The sequence below is a fragment of the Sphaerodactylus townsendi genome, linkage group LG14 (assembly GCF_021028975.2).
Source record: "Sphaerodactylus townsendi isolate TG3544 linkage group LG14, MPM_Stown_v2.3, whole genome shotgun sequence".
Lineage (NCBI taxonomy): Eukaryota > Metazoa > Chordata > Lepidosauria > Squamata > Sphaerodactylidae > Sphaerodactylus > Sphaerodactylus townsendi.
In genome coordinates, this window is record NC_059438.1 from 24956975 (window position 1) to 24974188 (window position 17214).

General features: G+C 56.9%; 2 protein-coding genes across 2 annotated transcripts; one reads left to right on the forward strand and one right to left on the reverse strand.

Moving 5' to 3' along the window:
* Positions 1–989: 989 nt before the first annotated feature.
* On the reverse strand, positions 990–3463 carry LOC125443875 (nuclear factor of activated T-cells 5-like). Its single transcript, XM_048516259.1, has one exon. It carries the CDS (start codon positions 3381–3383, stop codon positions 1005–1007), a length of 2379 nt encoding a protein of 792 aa, XP_048372216.1. The 5' UTR covers positions 3384–3463; the 3' UTR covers positions 990–1004.
* An 11029-nt stretch (positions 3464–14492) lies between these two features.
* On the forward strand, positions 14493–16818 carry NQO1 (NAD(P)H quinone dehydrogenase 1). Its single transcript, XM_048516214.1, has 6 exons — positions 14493–14648; positions 14792–14962; positions 15069–15202; positions 15418–15525; positions 15758–15859; positions 16123–16818. The coding sequence occupies exons 1-6, from the start codon at positions 14642–14644 to the stop codon at positions 16426–16428; spliced, it is 828 nt and encodes a 275-aa protein (XP_048372171.1). The 5' UTR covers positions 14493–14641; the 3' UTR covers positions 16429–16818.
* Positions 16819–17214: the final 396 nt, after the last annotated feature.

Here is a 17214-nt window from a genome sequence, read left to right on the forward strand (position 1 = left end):
TGAGTTCCCTGTCCCACCCAGTGGCATCTACTCCCCAAGGCATTTAGGATAAGGATTCAACTGTCTCCCGGTGCCAGTGGGAAGAAGGCCCGATGCATCTCCTCAATGAAATCCACAGGGCTCGCTCTCCTGTGCCAGTCTGTGCACAAACCCTAAGGCACGTGGGCACCCTTGCCTGCTCACAGGAGCCCTTCCTGACCACACCCTAGACCAGTGGTGGCGAACCTATGGCTCTCCAGATGTGCATGGACTACAATTCCTATCAGCCCATGCCAGCATGGCCAATTGACCGTGCTGGCAGGGGCTGATGGGAATTGTAGTCCATGCACATCTGGAGTGCCATAAGTTTGCCACCACGGTCCTAGACCCAAGACTGTGGTACAAAAGCATCCGGAGCTGATGCCAGAGACCCCGTCTTCCTGAAAATTGGCAGAGGTGGAATTCACACATTCGGGTGCTCAGAATTAAGCAGAGATCAGGGACTAGCCCAGAGCAGCCTAAAGGACTCTCTCTTGCCAGGGACATGGAGCAACTCTGGCAGTTTCTGCTCTTCCGCTAAAAGCCAGTCGGAGACGGGCATCTGTGCCAAACTGGCTGCTCTCCAAAGGTTGGCCCTCAGGCACGCAGCAGCAGCGGCGGCCGTCTCCTGAATCAGGCCCTCGGCCCATCGAGGTCCGTGCTGGCAGCGGCAGCAGCAGCTCTCTCTCCAGGGTTTCAGGCAGAGGCCCTTCCCAGGACCTCCTGCCTGGTCCTTTCAACTGGAGAAGCTGCTGGGGACTGAACCTGGGGCCTTCTGTATGCCGAGGCTCTACGACTGCACCGCATGGCAGTGAAAGCTTAGAAATTCCTGCACTGCAGGGGGTGGACTTGATGGTCTCTTCCAGCTCCATGATTCTATGCAGTAATGGCTGGGCAATATTGGCTGACCTTTGGCTTGGTCTGTCCAGATGCAGCTGTGCACATGGGGACACCAAGAGCAAAGCACAGTCAAGGGCAGGCCCTCCTTACTTACTGTCTTGGATGCCAAAGAGGAATATCCCAGAGGTCTGTGGAGGTGGAGCAGAGGAGTTCTGCAGCTGGCTGAGGGCACTGCTGTGCGTGTTCTGGAATAAAGCTGCTTGTTGTTGCTGTTGCTGCTGCTGTTGCTGCTGCTGGGAGGATGAGGAGGTGTTCTGGATGCTGCCCAGGCTGCTCTGGGAAGGGTAGAGCGAGGGCTGCTGGAGCTCCTGCTGGCCGATGCTGCTCTGCAAGGCAGACATGGAAGCGGAAGAGATGAAGAGGGTGACCGGCTGCTCCTGAGAGCCGGGGGAACCTTGGACTAGCTGCATCCGGGGGGAGCTGTGGAACAGGGCGGGCTGCTGCGGGTCGGCTTGGCCAGAGCCAGCACTCTGGCTCTGGAACTGCATGGGCTGCTGGTCCTGACTCAGGCTAGCTGGGGGGTGAAAGAGGGGCTGGCTCTGCTGCTGCTGCTGCTGCTGCTCCTGGCTCACCATGGAGGCAGGATTGGGGCTGAACATGATGCTGGGCTCCTGGGGTGTCATCGGGCCCAGGGAAGTCTGACTGCTGTACTGCATATTTTGCTGCTGCTGCTGCTGCTGCTCTTGAGATGGGGCGCTGTTCTGAAGAGCCACGAGCGAGTGAGAGGACTGGAACATGGGTCCTTGCTGGCTTGGGGACACCCCAGAAGAGGGAAGGGAGCCGAGGGACACTTGTGACTGGAACAGGCCCTGCTGTGGGTTCTGGGGCGGCTCTTGGGAAAGCAGAGGGCCCTGCAGGTGGGAGAGCTGGGCCTGCTGCTGCTGCTGCTGCTGGAATGCGGACTGCTGCTCAGCATTCGCAGGAGTCTGCAGCGAAGACATGGTGCTCTGGGTGTTGAAGAACGACATCTGCTCCTCCTGTGAGCCACTCATTGGACTCTGGGAGAGGAACAGACCACCTGACTGCTGGTCTTGCACAACGGCACTGCTCTGCAGGACTCTCATGTTGCTCTGGGAGTGGAACATCTGCGTCTGCAACTGCTCAGAGGAAGAGGAAGCGCTCTGGCTGTGAAAGAGTGCGCTCTGGGTTTCCTGCGAGATGTTCTGGGCATCTCCGATCGGGCTCTGAGAGTGGAAAAGCTGGGCCTGGGAGTGGGGAGCCTGCTGCAGGAAGCTGCTGGGCTGGAGAGACATCATCTCCTCACTCTGCTGGAATAGCCCTGCCCCTTGCTGCTGCTGCTGCTGCTGCCCACTGCCCTGGACGGTCATCATGTCCTCCGAGGAAGAGAACAGGCTGACTTGAGACTGGCTCTCTCCACTATGCTGCATCTGGACCATGGCCTGAAAGACGGTGTTCTGCATCTGCTTGGCCTGGCCTGGGGCCTCTTCGTTCTCAGCGGAGCCAGAAGACTGAAACAAAGCAGGGCCGCTGGCAGAGACATGCTGCCGGGGTGGGGCAGCGGCTTCGTTGCCAGAGACGTTGGCCGGAGAGAATAACTCGCACTGCATCTGCATGTCTTCGGAGGCTGACAGCCCGCTCATCACACGGGAAGCTTGCTGGTACACAGAGGACTGCGGGATGCTTCCGTTGCCAGAAGAGGGAGGGGTCGAGGAGAACAAGTCTGACGGCATGTCCAGCACCATCGCGGTGGAGGCCTCCATCACCTGCTGCTGGTTGGACAAGGAGGCCTCGGGCTGCTGGTGGACAGTCTCGGTTCTGCCAGAAAGAATGTCCTCTGCTCTGGAACAGGCCGCCTCGGAGGAGGAAAACATCCCTGGGTTGACACTGTTTTGTATTTGGGTGACTTGCTGGAAAATCTCCACATTGAGCTGTTCTTGGACATCCTCGTTGTCTGAGCCAGAAAAAAAAACAGAGGACAGCTGCTGCTGAGCTTCCAGCACTTGCTGGACCAAGTCGACATTTCCGCCGCCGCCGCTGCCACCACCGCTGCTGCTGCTGCCACCGCCAGCAGTGCTGGGCTGGAAGTTCCCCGCCTGGAGCTGCTGGATGGTGCTTTGCAGCTGGCTCACTCCATTTGCCGAGGAGAACATACTGGATGAGATCTGCTGCTGTTGCTGCTGCTGCTGCAGCGCCTGTGCCGACTCCTGCAGGGGCGACTGCTGCTGTGCAGCCTCCGTCAGCTGAGACATTGTCATGACCACGGAGTCCGCCTGCGCCTCTCCTCGGGAAGAGAACTGAGCCGCCTGCTGCAACAAGGCATCGCTGCTCTGCAGCTGGCCGGGAGCAGAGGCTGCAGGGAAGCTGCCGGGCGGGGCAATGTCCTGTGCTTGGAGACTGGGCATCACCTCTGGAGGATACACTTTGGGCTGCGGCGGCTGCTGCTGCTGTTCACTCTCTGGAGCTAAATGAGACGCAGAAGAAGAGAAAGCACAGTTTCCCAGCATGGCGGGCAGGCTGCTCTCCAGTGCTGCTGAAGGAGGCCCAACTACGCTGCTGGCCTGAAGGGGGAAACAAGGTAGAAAGTTAACAGATTAGCATGCGTGACTCTGGCCCCTCACTTTTAGAACCTCCCTGGCTCCCAGTTGAAGGCAGAAAGTGTGAAAGGCTGTTTCTCGCTGGTCTCAGGTGATGAAGCAGCCGATTTTTACACCAAAGGTGCATGTGACCCGAATCCAGCAAGGCACAACCCATCTGAAAAGCTCTCTTGGAGAAAGGGGCCATCCCTTTCACACACGGCTACCTGGGCCCAATTCTGGAAGGAACCTGATCTTGTGCTGCTTGGTTCTACCTTCCAGCATAACTTAGCAGCCCGTCTGATCAGGCCAGTGGTCCACCCAGTGGCCAACAAGGAAAGTACAGAGGCCTTTGCTGCTGCTGCTGCTGCTGCTGCCTCCTGGAACTGGGATTCCAGAGGCTGACTGGATGTTCTGCTTCTCTTTAGTCTCTGCGCCTAGTAGACTAAATCAGTGGGCCCATCCTGCAAGAACCTCTCTCACCCAGGTTTAAAACAATCTATGTTTCATGACCATCGCTAAGTCTTGTGGTTGCCTGCCTGCCTGCCTGCCTGCCTGCCTGCCTGCCTGCCTGCCTGCCTGCCTGCCTGCCTGCCTGCCTGCCTGCCTGCCTGCCTGCCTGCCTGCCTGCCTGCCTGCCTGCCTGCCTCCCTCCCTCCCTCCCTCTTCCTGGGTCCTTTCGGCCAGATGAGGGCAGAGCTGGAGGCACATCTCAGATTCAGCATCCTCTCCTGGCCATGGATATGCTTGGCCTTCTCTGTCCTGAGATTTGCACGATGCAAGAAGAATGTTGTTTAACTGGAAAATGCTTGTTGGGAAGTTGCTGAGAGGATGAGAACAGAGCCCGAGAGGCGTGTGTGTGTGGGGGGGGGGGCGCTGCAGACACTGGCCTTGGGCTGTGGTAGTTGGCACAGGGGAGGGGGCTAGGCCGGAAAGCTCCAAGCCGTTGCAAGGGTGTCTTTGAGGGCAGAACACCCTCTCCCTGTGACCAAGGAAGCCTTCAGCTGAGCAGGAGCAGACACTCTGCCTTCGGAGAACCTGGCCGTTCTTGCAAGAGGCTGCTCGGCAGGTGGGGGCTTGGGTTCCCCTCCTCCTGCCCAAGGGCAGCCTGGCATCTGCCAGGGGACTCTGAACAATGGGGCGCTCCAGCAGGGCTATGAGGTGCTGGGGGGCTGGAAGCCTCGCTCCTGTGCCTTGGACAGATCCCTTCTCAGGCTCTGAGATCCCAACTCTTCTTTTCTCAGCTGGACCCACTGAGCTAAACCATGTAGGGCTTGTAGTCGTGCACGCGTGGTCGAAGCATAGGAGAGCGAGGCAGACGGAGATAACATCTGGTGGAGATAAGCCAGCTTGGCCCGGGAGGCGCGTGGTCCGATGTTCCTAGCGAATCTCCCGCGTGCTGGTTCCTGGCACCTTTTATTATGATTCTAATGGGGGGAGTGTAGGAGGCCGGAGCAGGGAGGTCGGGAGGCGGGGAGGCGGAGATGCGTCATGTGATGTATGATCTCACCCTGAGTGGCTACGATGTGCGGAGAGGGCGTAAGCGTCTGAGCCTAATCCTCACCTGGGGGCAAGAGACCATTTGTCGCTTTGTCCGGGATGCCGGTGACTGAATAGACAGTTCATGACCGTGATTCATAGAGAGGGATGAGGAGTGGGGGGAGTGCGAGTCGCGACCAGAAGGCCGTAGAGTCGCCCGGCATACCAAAGCGTTCTACTACGGTGCTGCTGGGTCAGCGATGCATTACTACATCTCCTCCTTTTTTATATTTTAGAAGGAAGGCCGAAGCTTGCTTCAAGGGAGCAGCGAATTTAAGGGGCGGCTTGTCTCCTCCAGCATTTCTATAGAGTTGACCGAGAGCTGCTTGTGCAACAATGGTAGAGCTTGGTTGCTTGGGGTAAAGGAAAGTCGAGGGAAAATACTTACATAGGTTACAGGCATTATTAGACTGTATACAGAGCAAGAAACAAGATCCGATAATGAGGCATACAATTAAACCAATGCAGAGCTGTACAATGGCACTCAACCATCCTCCCGGCAGCCAGCTCCAGGGCCCCGACCACCATTAGAGCAAAAACTAATGCATTACTTTTAGATTGAGTACAACTTCCTGTAATTGCACTTTCATATGATGATCAATTTAGAATTATCAAATTTAAAACAACACATAATGCGTGCACATTTTACAGCCTTGGTGATACAACAACAATAAGAAGTAATCAATGGCGGCGATTATCTGGGATTAAACGGCAATGAAGTTCCTGCTGCTCGGAGGCCAGGGCATCCAGAGTAGTGGGGGTGAGGCGGCAATAGAGAGTTCCGGCCGACGGGCGCAGTAGCGAATTAGGCGTGCAATAATTTCCATGATCGGCTGGGCTACAGTACTCAACAGTTCCTTAGGAAATCCTTGCGAACGTAGGGAGAGCTGTGGATAGTCTTTAGTATACAAGTTTGGTGGCTCTCGTGGGGCTGTACAGAAGGAGGCATGTTGATAGCTTAGGTCAGGTGGCGGAGGCAGCCAGAGGGAATTCCCAAAGGTTAACCCTATCAGGAATTGTCCCTGGCTGTAACTTCAAACTCCAGCCAGGGGGCGGCAGAGAGGGAGGGAGAATAGCGGTTGTGGGTGAGGATCCTGCAGGGGGTGACCGATTGTCACCGGCGGGGGGTAGCTGTGTGAGTAGCTGCTGATGGCTGTGAAACCATGGCAGCGATAGCGCCAGAAGATTACGCTTTGGGATTCTTGAAGGCGTCCTGGCCCGTAGGGCCGGCTGCTGCTTGAGGAACAGCCGGATCAGGCTGATCGTAGCTCTGGCGCTTCTGCGGATCCTCCGGATCCGGTGTTGGTTGTGGGTCTGCTGAAGCTGTGGGGCGGGGTTCTCCGAGGGGGCCTGCTCCATGTAGTGGTCGCGGTCTGGCTTACGTTCGACATGGATTTCACTCGGGCTGGCGGATATATGTGGAGCTGGGATCCATAGGGGCCTGTAGGGAAGAAGGACTAGAAGCATACCCCTTCCCAGGTTATGAGGGGCGGTCCCGCCAGGTTCGATCTGGGAGCTGGCGGTAGTAGACTATGGCGATGGGGAAGGGGATCTGACTTCCTGAAGTGTCTTTCACGGGGGTGATTTGTTGCCCCTGATGGTAGAGGCGAGCAAATTTAAATGGTTGATGAGTGAAAAGTACTTTTGATACTGTCTGCTGTGTGTGGCCTAAATGGGGGGGGGCTACTTCCCCTTTCTTTAGTTTGTTTGGCTAAGATTTCCTTAAAATTGCGATTCGCTCTCTCAACGATTGCTTGCCCGGTACTGTTGTAGGGAATTCCGTGTGTCAGCACGATCCCCCAGTTGGTGCAAAACTGGAGCATGGCTGGAGGAGAGTAGTGGCCCAGCGCATTGTCAAATCTTTGAAGTGAGGCGGTGCAGCCCATAGCGATGAGTAATGCATGCAAGAGGTGCTGGATAGCGTGATTAGTGGTTTCACCTCCGGGTGGGTACATTGGCTAGGCGTACCCAGTAGGTATCTATAGTTACATGCAGGTGCTTCCAGGGAGCTAGGAGGCAGGAGGACCAAGGTTAAATCCATCTGCCATAAGTCATTACGCCAGGAGCCCCTCTACGGGTTTACCCGGGGTCTGGCGAACTGAGGGCAAAGGCGTGAGCGATGGCGCAGGATTTAGCGATAGGTGCGCCTGGTTGAGAGGATGCTGCAGGATGAGGCGGTGTAGCCCGCCCCCTGGTGGAAAGAAATCGGTGTGACTGAAAAGGGTCAGAGAAAAGGGTAGAGATGTGGGTAGCGCTATCTGCGCTCTTCGTTCCCCTCACTAGAGGGGGGGCGAAGGCGGCGATGTGCGCTGCTTATAATGGCCCATGAGAAGTATGTGCAGGAGGTTCCTGGATGCTGGTGAGTTCCGTAATGTCAGGAAAAGAGAGACTCATAGAGGTTTTAAAGTCGATTGAGCGGCTGACGTAGGCTCCGGTAAAGTGAGGCTATCCGTGCGCCGCGTGATTGAGTCGACCAAAAAGGTTGAATGGCTGGAGGAAGGTTTGAAAGGCCAAAATGGCGGCGGCAAGCTACGGCTCCCTCTGGTAGGAGAGCTTGGGGTGGCGTGTAAGCGGTCTACTCACTGAACCATTTACGTTGAAAGAGCAATGGGCGCCCGGCGTTTTGCCCGTCAGGCGAAAATGGTGAAGAGGCGCCCTTGGAGGCCCGGGAGCAGAGAGCCCGTAAAGGCCCGGACCAAGGACAAGGAGCAGAGTGGAGGAGAGAGTGGCCCGAGGATCCGGGGGGAGATGGAAAAAAGGATCTCCCCGCGAAGTTCTCAGGGCCAGCTGGAGGGGTGAAAGAAGCGTTCAAGAGATGCTCGAATTCTACCCTGTTTAGAGGCATGATGATTTTTCAGGGATTTACCCGACCATCATCATGGTCGCTGGCGCTACTTGGTTGATGAGAGATCCGGCGTAGAGCTGGCCTGGGGGGGAGATTTTTTGACTGGCACATAGGGTAGGTAGAGCCACTTTCGACCAGAAAGAGGTTTGTGGCGGTCAGTGTACTCCCTAGGACTCCCGGTTGGGAGAGTGTTCAAGAGGAAAGAGGGAGAGGTTGAGTCCTTGAGCAAGGGATTTCGATCCACCCATCGGTGAGCCAGGACCTCCTTGCACTGCCAGAAAGGCGTCCTTTGTGCTTCTGGGTGAGATTGGATCCTGTCCCCTGGGTCTTTAAGCCGGCGGTAAAAGCGAGGCTGGGGACTGAGCAGAGGGGTGGTGAGGCGAAAGGCGGACCCAGTTGAGGGTTCGAGCAGCTGCTTTCACAGCTGGAGGTAATGAAGTGTCACAGATTTGCATCTCTGGTATGACAGAGGCCCGGAGTAGGAGTGAAAGGAGGTTTATACCTTTAGATACAGGAATGGCTTCGTTCTTTTGCACCTTTTAGGAGAAATGATGTATAGAGCCTGACTGTTTTAGTGTGTCGGCCAGCATTGTTATCCCACTCTTGCGGGGGGATGATGCGGTAGCGCTACCAGGATATCATCCATGTAATGGGCGGGTACTGCCAGGCTTTGGCGAAAGCGGGGCGCTAGAGGCGTGATGGACAAAGAACTGACACAGGGTGGGGCTGTTGAGCATTCCCTGAGGTAATACTTTCCATTGGTATCTGGCTGTGGGCTGCTGGTGGTTAAGCACCGGTACCGTGAATGCGAAGCGTGCTCGGTCCTCGGGAGAGAGGGGGATACAGAAGAAACAATCTTTCAGGTCAACAACCAGGACCTGGTAGTCTGAGGGGATGAGGTTGGGGTTGGGTAGAGCCCACGTTGAAAGAAGGGGCCCATGGAGGTTGAATGCAGGCATTTACTGCTCTGAGATCCTGCTAGCAATGTCGCCATCGGCGCTCTTCTTTTTTTTTATTACAAAGACAGAAGGCGTGTTCCATGGTGGCGATGGGGGGCTTCAATGTGGCCCGCCAACTAGTTGTTCCTCCGAGTTGGTGCGCTAACAGTCAACTTTTTTTCTCTGGGCAGTGGCCACTGTTACCACCTGGAGCCGGAAGTGCTTGGTGGTCCCGCGTGAGGGAGGGCGGGCAGTGGGGGGGCCCGGAGGCTTACTTTCGTTCGAGCTCTCCCATGGTGATGGGAGGCTGATGAGTTGCGATCCGAGCTCCTGAGGGAGACTTCGAGGCGTGGCCTGTTCCTCTCCCCTTCCCAGGAATGGCGCCAGAGGTGCCCCAGCTGGCCACCTGATCCAGGCGCCCGGCCCTCCGCGCCCGATAGCCGCGCCCGAGTCCCTCCGGCGCCTGGGAGGTTTACCTGGACCTTGCTGATTTTTTTTGGCAGGATGGAGGCGTGAGGCAGCTCACCGGAGGCAGAGAAACCGCGGCGGTCGCGGCGCTGCCCGTGAGGCTGTTCCTGCAGGACGCTCGCCCACATTGTGGTGTGTGCGGGCTCCGGACAAGCGAGGTCGGTGGTCCCTGGAATAAGGGATAGTTCTTGCTTAATGGTGGGGAGTGATTGCTTTCGGGGAAGCGGACCTCGCTTTGGGATCTTAAGCCTTGGGAAGGATCCCCGTGCGGGCTGTAGCCCCCTCCACCGAGTAGCCTACACTCTCTACGGAAGTGTCCGGATTTGTGGCAATTGAAACATTCGTTTCGGGGCTGTTTTCTGGCAATGGAGAGGGCTGCGGCTAGAAGGTCGGCTTGGTGGGCGAAAGACCCGATGTCCTGGCAAGCCTTAAGCATATCGGTCAGTTCGGGGTTCCTACCTAGACCTGGCGGCTGCTGCGGCACTCGAAGCCCGGGCGTTCGCTCCTTTGCGAAGTTTTGAAAGAGCTTCAAGCCCTGTGTGCCTCACTCGTTTGTCAACCTGCCTTTTAGAGAGCTTCCTGGAGCTTCTTCACAAACCGGCACTTAAGAGGGCTCTTAGGGTTTTTGCCAGATGGTGGAAGCTTCCTGGGTTGGCTGACCGGCATTAGGAACCTATGAGCGACCCTGTAGAAACTCAGAAGCGACCGGTAGGGTAGGCCTCGAGGCAGGACAATCTGACTAGTCGGGTTTTGGCGAAGCGCCGGAAAGCCGTAAAAGCTGTGCTTGGTGTAGGCGCCGCCGAGGAGAATGCAATTGGCTGCCCTGTAACACTGCGTGAGGAACTCCCACTTTCCCAGATCTAAACTGTGCAGGGGCTCAGGAGCATCACGGAAGGTGGTCTTCCAGTCGTCGGAACCATTAGGTGGTTCCTACGCGATCGACCCTAGCATTACTCTCACATAGGGGCTTGTTACTCCCTCGTCGCACATTGCTTTCTTGAGACTCAGTGAGGATATTGCTTAACTTAAAAGGCGATTTTCGACGAAGCCCTCTGAATAATGTCTACCCTCCCATGCGTGGTCTGTGAAGTGGGCCGGGGCACAAAGCAAGGATCTCAGCATCGTCTTTCCGTCCAGGGGTCTCGCTTCCTCTGCAGATGTCGTGGCTAATGCGGCTCTCGCGGTTTCAAAACCAGCGCGATTGCGATGTAAGCCAATGGCGGAAGGATGCAGTGGCTTCGGGAAAGCGAAGAGGCTGAAGACAAGAGAGGCGGCTGAGCGGCAGAGGAGAGTTTGAAATGAGGCGAGAAAGAAGGAGCAAACGGGGGGCAGCAGAAGGAGGAGACAGGCGTCCAATTTAGCGGATAGAGAAAATTCGGGGATGAAATTGAAGGTGAAAGATGTCGAAGGAGGCGTGACCCATGGCAAAGGAGCCATGGGTCTGCAGGCTGATGAACGACATAACACTGCTCTCCCGTCCAGTAGCAAGTGACACCCGGCGTGAAGGCTCTGTCGCGAAGAGAGTGCACCCGATGTTTTCCCAGTCCATAAGATTCCAGTGTCCCCCTCGAGGAATTACCATGGACCACTGGGCTTCAATCTCCTCAACCAATTTCGCGCCAGCTCCCTCTCTTAGCGGAGACCCTGCAAAGGGCATTTAAGCTAGCTTGGCTTTCAGCTGGATTAACGTAGCTTGTCATAAGCCCTGCTTTTGCAAGCTCCCATACTCACCGGTGTTCGATTGTGGACGAGAGAGTGTCCTAGGGCGCGAGTCTCTGGATCGCGCCGATCCAGAAGGACAGAAGCGATGCGAAGCGGTGGCGATTCCCTGGATGCGCCCGATCCAGCCCGGACCGGTACCCATGACCCTTTCCCAAACGGTGAAGAGCAGGGTGGAGGTTCAAGGATTCCCTGGGTTTACGGCACCAGCGTGGTCGTGCCGCAACTGCGTGGTCGAAGCGCAAGAAGCGAAGGCGAAACCTTGAGAATAACATCTGGTGGAGATAAGCCAGCAGCGGGGAGGCGGGGGGGGGAGTCCCGTGTTCGCCCGTAGCGAATCTCCCGCGTGCTGGTTCCTGGCACCTTTTATTATGATTCTAATGGGGGCGTGTAGGAGGGCGGAACGGGAGAGTCCGGGAGAGCGGGAGAGCGGGAGATCGTCATGTGATGTATGATCTCACCCTGAGTGGCTGACGTCTTGAGGAGAAGGCGTAAAAGCGTCTGAGGCCTAATAATCCTCACCTAGGGGCAAGACCATTTGTATCCCCTTTGTCCAGGATACCGGTGACTGGAAGACCCGAACAGTTCATGACCAGTGATTCGCTAGAGGGATGAGAGGTGGGGAGTGCAGTCGCGACCAGAAAGGCCGTGGAGTCCGCCCGGCATATGCCAAAGCGTTGTTCTACTACGGTGCTGCTGGGTCAGCGATGCATTACTACACCCTTCTCTTCTGCGGCTCCTCTGCTTACCAGCTTTTGCTCATGGGCTTTGGGAGAAGGTGCTGCATCGCTGCATTTCTCCTGCCTCCGTTCTGACCTGCACCATCCCAGGTGTGCTGAAGCCTGACGCCTGTGGGGGAGAGATTAGCAATCCAAACAACGGGCTCTGCCCTCTTTTCACCTCTCTCCTGCCCTGCCTTCTAATCCTGTTTGCGCTGCTAGCTGAATGCCTCGCCCTGGAGCCCAGCCCACGTGCGCCTCCGCTCACGTGCAGCTGCCTCCCCCTGCCCGAAAGCCTCTGTTTCCAGACACGCTCCGCAGTCAGAAGGGGCCGTGGTGGGCCAGGCCTCCCCTCCCTCCTGCCGCAGTGAAGATGGGGGCAACACAAAAGGGGGCTTCAGTTCCAAAAGCTTCCTGTGGCTGATGCGGTGGACATCTTCCTTCTGCCCAGACTGAGTTCTCGCGCTGCGTGAGCTCCTAGGGGTGGGGTGGGGGGCAGAGGCAGGGCCAGGCAAGGCCTTTTGTAAGGAATTCTGAAGAGCAGAAATAAAAAGACTTTCTTTTTGACGAAAAGATCCTTTATTCAGACATCTCAGAAAGCTCATACACGTAGCATGTCAGGAATGGGTTTTTCCCGCGAAAAGCCCAGCTATAATACCTTTCCCTTTTCCCCCCCCAGTCAGTCCGTCCCCATTCTCATGGGAACGGAATGCTCATCTCTCTCTCTCAGATAAGCCCTCCAACAGCGTGGGTGCTGCGGAGTCTGGCTCATCGCCCGTGCCCAAGAATTCAGTCAAGGCCAAACTACTGTAAAGAGAGTCAGCCCCACTGAGATCTTTACACCTTTCCAACTCTGGATGGGTCACTTTCAGTTGATTCTAAGGTGTGAAACTTTATTCATGCCAAACAGTTCGCACCCCTGCCCTGCTTGGTTCTGACCCCCATCTCACTGCTTCAGCTGGCTGACCTTGGAGGTACCCCAGCAGGTCTCTATCCCTAGAGCCACTGGCCACGTGAGGGTAGCCGTGGGAGCAAGGTCCCAGAGACCATCTGTGTTGGGGTGAGGGGAGAACTCTCCCTCCAAGGCCCTGCTGGAAACCCGGGAGTCCCCCTAAGCAGCAAGAGAGTCTTGCTCAAAGCGTTAATTGGAGCGTTGGCTCTCTTGTTTGTTTCTGGACTAAGGATTGCAGCAACACCAGGGCCCTGGGGACCCCCACAACCCCCCATTGTTGGTTTCTATGCAACGGTGGTGGGTAACCCCATATGTCCCTAGGCGGCCTCTCCGATCGGCGGAGGCCAACTTACTGGTGGTCCCTGGCCCCTCGGTGATGCGGCTGGCCTCCCTTGCACGACCCAGGGTCTTTTACAGCCCTGGCCCCGGCCTGGTGGAACGCTCTTCCTCCAGCTGTCCGGGCCCTGCGGGACTATGAGGGGAGTTCCAGCGGGGCCTGTAATGAACTGTTCAGACCTTGGAGGATCCAGCCGTAATAGTGCCCGTCCTGTGGCCCTCAACATCAGACCCTGAATTCCATCAATTCCATCAGTGAGACCATGTACCTCCCTTCATGCATTGGGGGAGGGATTTTTATATTATCGCTGGACGCCACCTACATCTTGGATTTTTATTTAAATTGATAGTTAAATTTGGACTTATTGGTAAACGTTCTGAGTTTTATGGCTGCTTTTTTAAATGTTATTAATTATGCTGTTTTCAAATGTTGTACACCTTAGAGCCCTCGAGGATGGGGTAGGTATAAAAATCAATAAAATAAATAAATAAATAACCAAAGCAAATGGTGCGTCCCAACAGTCCAGCTGTCCCTGGGCAGGAGCCTGAGCAGAAAGCTGCTGCTGCCGCTCACGGGTCTCGCCTGAGATGTGGCGGAGAAGGGCTCGGCTTCTTCCCATCTCTGTGACAAACTTCCCCCGAAAAGCCAAATTAACGTGGTGGTTGTGGGCTTTCCGGGCTGTATGGTCGTGGTCTGGTAGATCTTGTTCTGTGTGATACACCTCTGAAGATGCCGGCCACAGATGCAGGCAAAACGTTGAGTCTGTGTGGAGACTCCAAAGGGAAAAGGCCCCTCCAGGAGACATTGAAACCACTGCCCCAAAGCAACCGGACTTCCAATGGGATCATATATTGATCAGTAGATTCTTCAGGAAAGTTTTTAACTCGTAAAAGGTATAATGCATCTGAGGAAAAAACACATTCGAGACTATTTCCAGCCTTGGTTCTGATAAATTTTCCGTCTTAATGCATTTGGAAAACTGGTCTCTGAGAGTGGCGATTTAAATATTTTAGAATTGGGTTGTTTGAGGATGGGGGCAGCCTGTGATTTGGGAAGGTCTCCCCTCTGTCCAGTTTATTAGGAAGACCCCAGCAATTTAGAGATTTTCTGGTGTCACCCAGAGAGACTAGATCATGTACTGTAATATACACAGTCCATATACATTTACAGATCATTCAATTGCACCTATTGACTATGAAAACATGCAGGGATATTTATTTGTTGGGCTAAACTTTTGTCTAATTGTGGTTTAGTAATCTGACTTTAGGTATTCCTCAATGACAATTTAATACGTGGGGGGCATGTCGGATACTGGCAGGATCCATCTTTCACCCCTTACTCAGAAGTAGTGTCAAGTTCAGAATAATTTAATGAGCTATTTTAAGGATGGAAGTGGCTAGTTGAGGACCACTGTCAGCCGCCCTGGTTGGGGAGGGGGCGGGCAGAGCACAACAGTCAGAGGGGCGGGGGGGGGCGCGTCCCGTTCTGCAGAAGACCTGGCTGGCCGAGCGGCAGTGCCAGGCTGGGTGGAACCTCCAGCCGGAGGGGCAGTCGGCCGCAGGGGCGGGGCTGCTGCGGTTCGGACCAGGGACCCGCCCCGCCAGACATAAAAGGCGGGCCCGGCCGTCCTTCTGCTCCTCCTCTTCCTCGTATCGTCGTCGCGGGCAGCGCCATGGCCGGTGAGCAGCCTCGTCGCCGCCGCCGCTGGCCTGATGAGGGTGGGGCGGGGGGGCTGCCCGCGGAGGGCCGGCTGTGTGGGTGGGGGGCGCTGCTGCTGCTGCTGCTCCGCGCCTAAGGGTCGTGGGGGGTCGTGTTCCCGCAGGGGGGGTCCGCCGGGCGCTGGTGGTGCTGGCCCACCCGGAGCGCAGCTCGTTCAACTACGCCATGAAGGAGGCGGCCGTGGAGGCGCTGCAGCAGCGCGGCTGGACCGTCGCCGTCTCCGACCTGTACGCCATGCGCTTCAACCCGGTGCTCTCCAGGGACGACGTCGCCGGTACGCAACACAACGCCCCGCCCCGCCCCGACACCCCCTCCCCGCCCGCAGCCCCCGCCCGCGCTCACTGTGCTGCTCCCCCCCCCCCGCCTGGCCCCTCCTGCAGGCAGCCCCAAGGACCCCCTCGAGCCCTTCAGCTACCCCGCCGAGGCCGGCCGGGCCTGGCAGGAGGGGCGCCTGAGCGCCGACATCGTGGCCGAGCAGAAGAAACTGGAGGCGGCCGACCTGGTCATCTTCCAGGTAAGACCCCCGCCCCTCCCCCCCCCAACAAGCAGCGCCAGCCCTGAGCGCGCCTCCCCTCCCCCCCCGCGCTCGGGGGAGCCACGCAGGATCGACGGGGTGGGGGTGGGGGGAGAAAGACCACCGAGGAAGACTCTGCAGGGGTAGCGCTCGGACCGGGGCCATGCTCCAGTGCAAGGGAGCCCAGAGGCCAACATCCCCCCCTTCTCTTCCAGTTCCCACTGCAGTGGCTTGGGGTGCCAGCCATCCTCAAAGGGTGGTTCGACCGGGTCCTCACTTCGGGCTACTCCTACTCAGGCATGTATGATCAGGGGCCTTTCCAGGTATGTATGAGTCAGCACACACCCTACCTGCCCTTTGTCCTCCTGGCAGCTGGTCTGGGCACCCACTCCGACTCCAGCACAGCCCCAGGGAGGGAGGGTCCCCACCAGCACCTGGAAGGCTAACCTAAGCCGGACAGATCAATGTTGGGCAGAGTGGGACCCCCCCCTCAAAGGCGCCCCTTGAGTCATGGTCCACAGCACCCCCGGCATGATTGTGGCTTGGTCTCCCCAGAAAAAGAAGGCCGTGGTCTCCTTCACCACCGGTGGGTCTGGCTCCATGTACACCCCCCAAGGCATCAAAGGGGATGTCAACATCCTACTCTGGCCACTGCAGGTGAGAAAGCAGAGCCCTCCAAGGGCGCCCCCCCCCCCCAGCCCAGGGCTACAGAGAATCCTGACCCACGTGGGCCTCCTGGCTGGTCAGAGGGAGTGCTCCTTGCAGTACTGCCCATTGCGGCTGGGGAAGGAAGCGGTCCAAGGGGAGGCCATGCCAGTGGTCAGGGCCGGTCTCCAGAGCAGCTGCCCACGAGCATCGGTCCCGTCCTGCTGCAGGTAATGCCCCCTTTCCCTCTGGCTGAGTCCTCTCTCTCCTTGCAGAGCGGCACCCTGCACTTCTGCGGCTTCCAAATCTTGGAGCCCCAGATCGCCTTCAGCATCGCCCACACCCCGCCGGAGGCTCGTTCCCAGATCCTGGAGGAGTGGAAGAAGAGGCTGGGGAGCATCTGGGAGGAACAGCCCCTCACCTTTGCCCCAAGCAGCAGCTTTGACCTGAGCTTCCAGGGGGGGTTCGTCCTGAAGGCAGAGGCCCGAGAACAGCTGCAAGGGCAGAAGTACGGGCTGACCGTCGGCCAGCACCTGGGGAAGCCCCTGCCGCCCGACAACCAGGTCAAAGCCCAGAAGTAGCAGCCGGGGTCTTGCAAGGACGCGCCTACTTTCCTCGGGCAGCCCCTGCTCACGTGTGCCTTGGCTAGACGGCTCTAAAGGGAGGAACCTCTGACTGTAGACAGAGGTCAAGCCAGCAGATCAAAAAAACATACCGGAGAACTTGCAGGTGGCATCCGAAACGTTCTCTTCTCTGCACTTGCCCTGTGGGCTGCACTTCCCCTTCTGAACTGTGGACTCCCTTCTCTCTGAACCCACCAGCCAGCCCTTGCTGCACTCCAGAGCCAGCATTTAACTTCCCAGATGTTGCCTTCTTTCTGCTCTCGTAGCATAGTGGGTGGGGTTTCTCTTGCAGCACTCTGTCCATGTGCAAACCCAAGTCTTCAAATAAAGATGTTTTTAACCACTGCAGGAACGCCGTACCTTTTATGCAAGGGGCCAGGGTGCGCGTTTTGCAAACATGAATGTTGTTCGGAGGCGTCCCAGAGACCAACAGCCAAAAAGCACAGTGCTGGATGCAAACCTCAGCTGTGGGGCCAAATTCCAGCTCAGCCCTGAGGTCACTGAGTGGCATCAGACCTCCCTTCCCAAATGCATCCAAGCCTCCTGTGAAGCCCAGTGAAATAACGCCTGCATCACAGGGAAGGCATCCAGATGCTGCAAGCAGGAGAAGGGAGGACAACATATCAAAAAGGAAAGCTGGTCCAGTCCCTCTGTTCAAGCACCGGGTCACTGCCGGCCCACAGGGTGTTGCATTGTGACACTTGCTAGGCAGCCTTGGTTTAAGGGGTGGTTTGCCATTGCTTT